A 10,710-nucleotide genomic window follows, 5' to 3' on the forward strand; every position below is an offset into this window, starting at 1 on the left:
TTCGTTTTCCTTTTTTTATAATAGTTTTTATTAGTTATATTTTATTTTAATGTTTACTATAACTGTAATTACCTAACACTCGGTCAGTTTTTTTTTTTTTATCTTTCCGTTTTTTTTTTTTCTGATATGTAGATTGCTTTTTTATCCTTATGCAAAAATGACCCTCCGTGCAAAATTGTAACTCGTGCAAAATTAACCCTTCGTGAAAAATTGTCTTCGTGCAATTTTGGCCTGTTCCCATTAATACAGTCCAAAAAATTAAGTGTTTTAACATTAATAAAAATACAAAATAAAAATTTAAGCACACTAATTACTATTGTTATTATATATTTATTATATATATTTATATATATGATAAGTAAAAACAGAGGAAAGCAAAAAAGAAATAACTGCTAACTAATAAAACCAAATTATCATGTTCCTATTAACAAAACATTTTTATAAATAAAAACAAATCATATGTCAACAACTAACTACCAGTTACCACTGAGCAACCAACTATGTCATTAATTCTATGCAATTTCTCATTTTGTACTTGAAGTTTAGCACAGTCTAAATCTAAAGTAATGGAATTTTAGTAGGCTACATTTTTTATAAATTTAAAAAAGTTTTTGATACCTTTACTTTTCTCAATTGTGATACTGTTTTCAACTGTATTTTTCTCGGCGAAATTAATTTGTTTAACTTTCATGTCTTTCATACAAATATTAAATTTTATAATCTTATCACAAACAACAATAGTTGAGTCTGTAAAAATTAAGCTAAAATTACCAAAAAGAAAAACTATATTTTCATATTCAAGCATTAAGTTTACACAATAGTAAACTAAAGACTTATGTATTTTAAAAATCTTAAATGCATAATTACTTACTTTTATTTTGCTCATTTATGACATTATTTTCAGTTGTAATTGTACCTTCTAAAATATTTCGTTCAATTTTAACGTCTTTCACACAACCATATGGCTGAATAGTTTTGTTAATACCAACAGTATTTGAAACTACAGTAACAAAACATTTATTTAAATCTATATAATACTCATCAACATTATATATCAATAATTAGATAAAAACAACGTATGATGTTAAAATAAAACAACTAACTGTTAAGTGAAGTAGAAGGTGTTTTAGTAATCTTATCAGCTTCATCATCAGTTGATGAACATTCAACTTGATTTAATTCATTTTGATTCTTATTTTGATTGTCGCTAAAATTTGTGATTAAAGAAATTTGAAAATAATTTACGCTATACAGACATTTGCTATTTTAAAAACCTACTTTTGAAGTGAAGTATTGTAACATTAAGTGGAATTAAAATTCAAAACTTACAATAAAACTTTTCTTTGTGAGTCTTTTTCTAATGAATTTACTTTGTTTGTGAGATATTTGATTTGATTCTATTTGAAATAATTAGTTGTTTCTTCTCAATTTTAAGTTTTTCTACTTTAATTTTGAAATAAGCTTTTTCGGATTGTAACTTATCAATTATTTCTTTTAAATTCAACAGTAGTACGTTAGCTTGGTTTGACACATCTAAAAAATTGTCAAATTAAACTAATTTCAAATACAAGGGATTTGTTATTGAATACCTTTTGTTTACTTGTTTTAAACTACTTTTAGTTTTTAGGAGAACTTTATCTAGCAAAAAAGTTTTTTAAAAATTACTGACCTTCATCTTTAGGAAGTGACTGGCCCATGAACTCCATTATGCTACTAAAACTTTCAAATAACTATATATTACTAATATGTATAAGGAAAAAACTCTACTAATTAAAAAAAAAGAAAATTAAGTTGTTTATATTAAAAAGCGTACTGGTAAAAAAAAATTGACAACTACTACTTATACAACTTGTGCTAACTAACCAACTTCAAAAGTTTATGCCTTTAAAGCAATAGTAAACTAAACAGTCACACAAATATATTCGTTAAAATAGTTCAAGGCTGTTTTCTCAAACTTTTTTTTCAAATGGCCTCCTTTAATGAAATTAAAAAAACTATGGCCCCTCCATAAAGACTACTTAAAGAAGCTACCGTTTGAATACACCTAAAATCATTTTTATTGCTCTTAATCTGCAACTCAAGAATATCTAGTGTAAGTTTTAAAATGTTACGACTGCCCAAAAAATTTCAAACCCCCCATCTGCAAATTGAACAAAGAAAACTACTTAACTTAGTGTCAAAACATCAAAAATTGTTTAACTTAGTTCTTCTAAAAGGAAGAAATTATCAATTTTTTTATTTACAAAAGGTTAACTTTTGCAAAGGTTTAACTTTACTCATCAAATGACTAAAATGAGATAAAAATCAAAAATATTACGTGTTACCGAACAAAAAAAGCCTTTCTTTTATCTTTTTAAGTCTATACTTGTTAAAAAATCTGGATAGTAACTGAACTTTGTACATCTAAAAACTGTTGAAAACAAAAATAACAACATACGTTTTTTAAGTAGTTTTAGCAATTAATAACTAATTATAATGAATTTTCAAAACTAATTAATGTACATACTTTTAAAATAATAACAATTTAGCAGTCAAACAGTATTTTTATTTACTCTTATTTTTTAAAATAAGAAGTTCTCATGCTTTTTTCAAACAGTTTTTGTATAGTTTTTGTGTTCACAATAACAGCATGAAAAAAATTGGTTCATAATGAAATAAGATGCAACGAGGTAACTGATATTTTGCTATAAAAAGTCTACCTTCCGGACAAGTAGAACATTTGAAATATCTAATTTCACTGTGAGTTGCTTAATGTTCAACTAATAAACTGACCTATAAACTCCATTATGATGATAAATTACAAATTTACCATTCTTACAATTCTGTAAAACAAGAAATTTTGTTAAATGTAAACAAAGAAATAACGCTATTTAAAATAAAACGAAAAAAATCAATAAAATTAGTTTATATGTACCTCTAATTTGTACTGGCATTAGTTTTATACTGTCTAAGGCTTCAACATTATCTGCTAAATTTATAAGTAAATAATTATTTATCAATAGTAAAACTCAATTTAAACCATACAAAAAAAACTTGAACGACATCACCTTAAATATTTATATGCAAGTAACTGTAACTGAGTATTTAGATTAATACAGTAGTAGAGAACAATTTTAAAACATAGAAATTTAAGTCATAATGGTAACTTAAAACAGCTCCTAGCATAAAATAAAACTTAATCTAATTTAGTTCTCAGTGTCTTAATATTCTAAGTTCTTGTAATCTGTTCTAGTTTGTCAAATCAACAGAAAAAATTAAATGGTAAAATAAATTCTAAAAAATCTAAATAGTTTAAAAACATAATAATTTTACCATTTTATTCTCATTAAAATCTTGTAAAATTAAATAAATTAATCTTCAAATATTTTTTCTAATAGTGTTTGAAATAGTTAATTAAGCAGTTATCTAATTTTTATAAAGTACAGGTAATTTTGAAAAAATATGTTTTTATACAAACTCAACAAAAGTACATAAAAACTGTAATTTACTATATATTACCTTATACTAACATATTTACTTGGTATAAAACAAACATATTTACAACAGGGAAACTTTGAAACTATAACTATTTTAAAACACTTTTAAGTTTGTAGTTAAAAAACAATTTATGGAAAACATGAAGAAGTTTGAATTTTTCTTTAAAATATATAAACTGTAAACACTTGATATAATACATTTATGTTATTTATTGTTCCTAGACAACAACTTTTATAATAAACGTAACAAAAAAAGATTTATGAAAAACATACCTACTATGTAAGTGTCAAAAAGTAATATCAGTATCATTAACTTATAAAATATTTAACTGAAAAATATTACGTAGAACAAATATCTGTTATTTATTAAGATAGTATTTAACAAAATCTGTCTACTTATACTTAGATATTTAGGTTGTGAAACAGAACCGAAAACTTTCAGTTTAACTCTTTACAATCACAATGTCTAAATTTCAAGTTTAAACTTTTTTCTTGTCTTGAATTTTTTTATGCTGATTTAAATTACTTTTTGTGTGATATTTATGATCATAATAACTGCAAGAAAATTCCGGTTCAAAATGATATACCATGTGATCTTTTAAAAGCTGTTTTGTTTTAAAAAATTTCCTTCAGGACAAATGATCATTTATAAGATCTGACATCACTATGAGTTGTTTGATGGTAAACTAAATTATCTTTGCAAGCAAATTTATTGTCACATTTTGGACAAGGTAAAGGTTTTACTCCTGAATGTTTACTACAATGTTTTTTTAATTATACTTGACAGGAATTAATTTCAAGCAAACATCACATTTAAATGCTTTTGACTCGTCATGAATTTTCATGTGTTGATTTAAATCAGTTTTATTAAATTATTTTTAACCACAAGTTTGACATAAAAACGGCTTTACATTACTGTGAGTTGCTTGATGTTGAACTAAGTTGTTTTTTTGAGAAAACGTTTTGTCACAAATTTCACAAACAAAAGGTTTTTCTCCTGTATGAGTTCTGTAATGCTGAACTAATTGATGCTTTAAAGCAAACATTTTATCACAAGTTTGGCAAACAAAAGGTTTTTCTCCTGTATGAGTTCTGTAATGCCGGATTAAATGGGACTTTCTGTTAAAAATTTCCAGCAAACATCACACTTAATTACTTTTGACTCCTCATGGACTTCCATGTGCTGGTTAAGAGTTTTATTGCATGAATATTTTTTATGACAAAATTGACAATTTAACTTATTTTCTGTATTTTATTCTACTTACATCATGGTCAAATTTTATCTTGAATTATCTTCACTTCTTAAATCTCAATATACAGTAGTTTTTAGATATTTTACATATTGATAGTTTTTACTATTTTTGAAAAGTTAAACCAAAATTAAAAGCATACTGCTTCTTATTGAAATCATTTAAATTTATTCTTTTACGAATAGTTAAGTCTACAAATTATTATATTACATAAACAACAGGGAAATCAACTTTATCAGTATTACCGTTTTGCCATTTGTAAAATCTAAAGTATTTTAAAAGATTTACTTTAAAAAAGTAAATAATAAAAGTTGTTTTTGAAGTGTTGTTTTTTCAACTTAATGGTATCTGTAAAAATTCTGATTTGCATAGCTGTTGAAACTTTAATGAACACTTTAGCTCAAAATCTCATTAAATTAAACATTTCAAAGAACTTATTTACAAAACAATGTTTTGCTCTTTAAGGCTCTTGAACTACAATTAAGATATTATTTTAGTAGAATCATGTTTAAATATGAATGTCATTGTAACTAAAGAGCCTTAAGGGAAAAACATTGTTTGCAACTGGTTTTATATGTAAAGTTTGTATTTATTTCCTTGAATTCAAATCATATTCTAAACTATTATTTGGAAGGATAATATTTTGATTACTGTTTAGCATAAGTTCCAATATTTTTTTTTTCTTAAACTTGAAGAAAATAATATTTTCAACTTACCTTCATTTAATAATAAAATTTTAATTGCAACTTCAATTGTATTTATTATCTAAATCAAGCTTAACTTTCTGCAAAACAACCAAAAATAAAAAACAAAGAAACTATAATTAAGTCAAAAAGGTTAATAAGAACAACAACATTGTAAATATAATTCTGAAAGCTTTGTTTTACTTACTGATTTTTTTTACTTTAATTTTTAGCAGCTAATAATATTGTTATTAATGTAAGTATATTTTTTTAATCAAAAATTTAAAAGTGCCAAAGTGTATTATATTAATTCGTTGTTTTTTAAGGATGTGGATGACTAAAGTTAATTATTTTTTATTTACTTAATTAACAATAACAATTAAAGCAATAAAAACATTTATTTATAGTTAAGAACAAAACTTTTTAGCATAAAGTTCTTTTACAAAAACCATAATTGAAAAATTTTTTTGTAGGTTTTTTGAATATAAAAGAAAAATTTTCCCTTGTCACTTAAACATGTTATAACTTATGGTGTTTTGTTTTTTATATAAAAAAATTTGAAAAAAAAAACTGTATTCAACTTAGAATAAATTTGATAAAAATAAAAAATATATAAGAAAACTAAATGTTTAAGTGCTAATAACTAAAACTGAGATTTTATACTTCTTTACAGTAAATTTCATTAAAAACTTCAAAATTTCTTAAACAGAATTTGAACCATATAATACAATTTTTTTTTTTTTTTTTTAGATTGGTGGGGATACTGGGGTTTTTAAATACCAATTTAAAGAGAAACATATTCTAAGTTTAAAATTGTTTAAAAGATTTAAAATCTAACGTGGTCTATGAGTATAAATGCTGTTAAGATAAGAGTTATCCAGTATATTGGATTCACTTCAAGACCATTAGTAGAAAGACTAAAAGAACATTTAAAAGGCAAAACAGCTGTATCTGACCACATTAGCAATTGTAATGTTTGTAAAAATGAAAAAATAGTTGTAATAATTTTGAAATTTTGAAACAATGTAGAAGTAGGTTTTAACCCCTTGGGGGTGCGAGGCAGCATTCCAGGGGGTGCGAGATGGCTTTTATTTTTTGTATGACAAATACGGAGATTTTCATTCTCTGATAAAGTTTATAAAATTAAAAAGTACAACTTGTTATAAAAAAAAAGTTGGCGCTAATTTTCTGAATTAATTAATTTTATTAATACGTCATAGAGCAAGAGCAAATTTCTAGAATTAAATTATTTAACTAATTTCATTTAATAGCTGTTAGTTTAGAATTAACATTTCAGTAAAGCTTTCTTAAAGTTTTACACCTGTGAATTTTAATCATCTATTCTTTGAATATTTTATTTTCTTAACTGGCCATTAATTGTTTAAAACAAATTATTTAAGCATCTATATTTAAGCATCTATTTTAACTAAAATACTTAGATAAAAATTAGTATCTTCAGCAGGTTTTTTATTAGCTGTTAAAAACAGGTTCTTTAAAGTCTATTGCATTTATAATGTAATCCTTTATAAAGGTTAGTTGTGCAGAAAGTGGTGCTTTTAGATTTAACATCAATAAATTGTAAAGTTCACAGCAACTACTGTATGTTATACCATTTAAGAAAACTTGTTTTTAGCTTTAGTGAAACTAATTTTTATAGATCAGCAAAAGTATTCAATGCATCAACTTTATTTCTATTCATACCTTTTTGAACTTAAACCGTTTACCTTTTTCAATCACTTTTTTTCTATTTACGTTGTAAGCATACACACTTTTTTTGTATTTGCTTATATACAGGGTTGCCACTCTTTGAGCCAAAAAATCTTCCCTGAGTGACCAAAAATTTCCCTGAGTAACCTTAAATTTCCCTGAGTTTCCCTGAGTATTTTTCAAATCTTTAAAAAAAAATTCTTTTCTTACACAAATTATTAATACCTCATTCTCATTTTTCTTCTTTAATAATAAAAGGAAGGTTGTATGTGTATGCTTCTGCATTAAATTTATGAAAAAAACTGTTTTCAAAACTCAATCTTAAAAGGTTTAAACCAATAAAAAATTAAAAACTAAATTTTTGCACAACTTTGTGTAAACTTGCCAGTTAACTTTCTACATAAAGAAGTTAACTTTAAGATGTTTTTCGATATACTGTGCGATTTCAATGCCCTTATACCCATGTTGGATAAGGCCATTGGTGTATCATCACCACACCACTTACATTTAAACTTCTCTTTGTCTACATCCTCAAGTAACCAATCTTTGAAGTCTTCATGGTTAAGCCAACTTTTTTTAAACAAGGTTTTAAACTGTACTTAACTCATAATACTTAAAAAAGCTTTTAAATTAAATCTGCAAAAAAGTTGTAAAGTATATTAAAACATTCACACAAAAAAATTTATTACCATTACTTCTACTACTTTTGAAATTTTAATTTATAAACAAAAATTTAACCTCTATATTTTTAACAAAAGTAATACAACACTAATCTGTGTTCATTTTAATTTTTTTTACTGAAAACAAGTAGTTGTAAACAAATAACAAATAACTTTATTATTTAAAAAATAAGAACTAATAGTACAACATAGTGTTTTTTAAACTACATAAGTAATTAAAAATAAAAAGTTTATTAGATCTTTTCAATGAATAGTTAACAACAACTTTCATTTCTCTAAACTGTTTGATTTTACTAAAGTAAATATAAATTTAAAACTTAAAAAAACTACAATGTTAATACTAAGAATATTTAAGAACTAGCCGCAAGGCTAAAAAAATTCTAAATAACCTCTTTAATAATAAAAATTACTACTTTTGAACAAAATATTGAAACGAATTAACTAAACCTCATTCTAGATCTAGAAAAAAATTTCCCTGAGATATTCAAAAACTTCCCTGAAATTTAGAGAAAAAATCAAAACTTCCCTGAGTTTCCCTGAGTTAAAAGAAAAATTCCAAAATTCCCTGAGTTTCCCTGAGATTCCCTGAGTTTCCCTGAGATTTTCTACAGTTTGAAAATTCCCTGAGATTCCCTGAGTTCCCTGAGTGTGTGGCAACCCTGTATATACTTATCTTTTGACAATTAAAGACTAAATATCTTTCAATTTTTTTAAATCTTAACTCAAACCTTTATTATTTTGAAACCTCCTAGCTGCTAATAGTTTTGAAAATAAAACATTACATTACATTAGCTTAACTGAGAACAGCTGATTTTTATATTTTAAGAAGTACAAATATTCATAACAAAATGTATTAAAAGTTTAGTTTTAAGTTTAAGCCTAATATTTATTACTTTTCTAGTGTTTTTTACTCACTTCTAATATTTTTTCAAATCTTAAAATACTAAATGACAAAGTCATAGGCTGAAGCATTGTTTTAGTATAAATTTTATGAAAAAAAATGTCTTAGTAATCGACTTTTTTATTTTTTTTACAATACAGTTTATTTAATTAGTACTCTATCATGTCATAGATAAGAATGTGGAATGGAAGTTATGTTCAGTTTGGTTTTACTTGCACTGAAACAGTTGAAGGCTTGCAAAAACCGCAATGCATGTTATGTAACATTATATTTTCGAACTCAACTTTGAAGCTATCTAAGTTGCAAGAACATTTTAACAAACGACATGGTGGAGCAGATATTTCAGGTAATGATTTTGAGTCATTGAAATCTAAAAGGATCCGCTATGAATCACGAAGAACACTCCCAAAGTTCGGTTTTGTATCTGCTGGCAAACTTCTTTTATTGGCTTCTTACCATGTGGCGTATAACGTAGCTAAATCCAAAAAGCCTCATACAATTGCTGAAGAGTTGATAAAGGCATGTGTGTTACAAATGACAGAAGATGTTCTGGGAAAAGAAGCTTCAAAAAAGCTTGAGTTAGTGCCGCTATCTAATAATATTATTCAAAGTCGAATTAAAGATTTAAGTTCAGATGTTTTGGATCAAGTCATTGCTGAAATCAAAGCTAGTTCTCTCTCCAGTTGGACGAATCAACCAATGTTAATATAGTACACTATCATAAAAAACAAAATACAAATTATTAATTCATGAAATCAATGATTTATAATAACATTAATAATAAATAATTAAGCATTTAGTGTTAGGGGTGCGAGATCAAATTAAGAGATTTTAGGGGTGCGGGGCATCAAAAAGGTTGGGAACCACTGGTTTACTACAATGTTTTTTTAATTATACTTGACAGGAATTAATTTCAAGCAAACATCACATTTAAATGCTTTTGACTCGTCATGAATTTTCATGTGTTGATTTAAATCAGTTTTATTAAATTATTTTTAACCACAAGTTTGACATAAAAACGGCTTTACATTACTGTGAGTTGCTTGATGTTGAACTAAGTTGTTTTTTTGAGAAAACGTTTTGTCACAAATTTCACAAACAAAAGGTTTTTCTCCTGTATGAGTTCTGTAATGCTGAACTAATTGATGCTTTAAAGCAAACATTTTATCACAAGTTTGGCAAACAAAAGGTTTTTCTCCTGTATGAGTTCTGTAATGCCGGATTAAATGGGACTTTCTGTTAAAAATTTCCAGCAAACATCACACTTAATTACTTTTGACTCCTCATGGACTTCCATGTGCTGGTTAAGAGTTTTATTGCATGAATATTTTTTATGACAAAATTGACAATTTAACTTATTTTCTGTATTTTATTCTACTTACATCATGGTCAAATTTTATCTTGAATTATCTTCACTTCTTAAATCTCAATATACAGTAGTTTTTAGATATTTTACATATTGATAGTTTTTACTATTTTTGAAAAGTTAAACCAAAATTAAAAGCATACTGCTTCTTATTGAAATCATTTAAATTTATTCTTTTACGAATAGTTAAGTCTACAAATTATTATATTACATAAACAACAGGGAAATCAACTTTATCAGTATTACCGTTTTGCCATTTGTAAAATCTAAAGTATTTTAAAAGATTTACTTTAAAAAAGTAAATAATAAAAGTTGTTTTTGAAGTGTTGTTTTTTCAACTTAATGGTATCTGTAAAAATTCTGATTTGCATAGCTGTTGAAACTTTAATGAACACTTTAGCTCAAAATCTCATTAAATTAAACATTTCAAAGAACTTATTTACAAAACAATGTTTTGCTCTTTAAGGCTCTTGAACTACAATTAAGATATTATTTTAGTAGAATCATGTTTAAATATGAATGTCATTGTAACTAAAGAGCCTTAAGGGAAAAACATTGTTTGCAACTGGTTTTATATGTAAAGTTTGTATTTATTTCCTTGAATTCAAATCATATTCTAAACTATTATTTGGAAGGATAATATTTTG

The 10,710-nt window shown here is 25.2% G+C and overlaps 1 protein-coding gene across 1 annotated transcript; it reads left to right on the forward strand.

Annotated features, from left to right (window-relative positions):
• The first annotated feature begins 8,874 nt into the window (after positions 1 to 8,874).
• On the forward strand, positions 8,875 to 9,408 carry LOC145832498 (protein FAM200C-like). Its single transcript, XM_082939815.1, has one exon. It carries the CDS (start codon positions 8,875 to 8,877, stop codon positions 9,406 to 9,408), a length of 534 nt encoding a protein of 177 aa, XP_082795941.1.
• Positions 9,409 to 10,710: the final 1,302 nt, after the last annotated feature.

Source organism: Thalia democratica, chromosome 3, assembly GCF_965202585.1.
Source record: "Thalia democratica chromosome 3, ktThaDemo2.hap1.1, whole genome shotgun sequence".
Lineage (NCBI taxonomy): Eukaryota > Metazoa > Chordata > Thaliacea > Salpida > Salpidae > Thalia > Thalia democratica.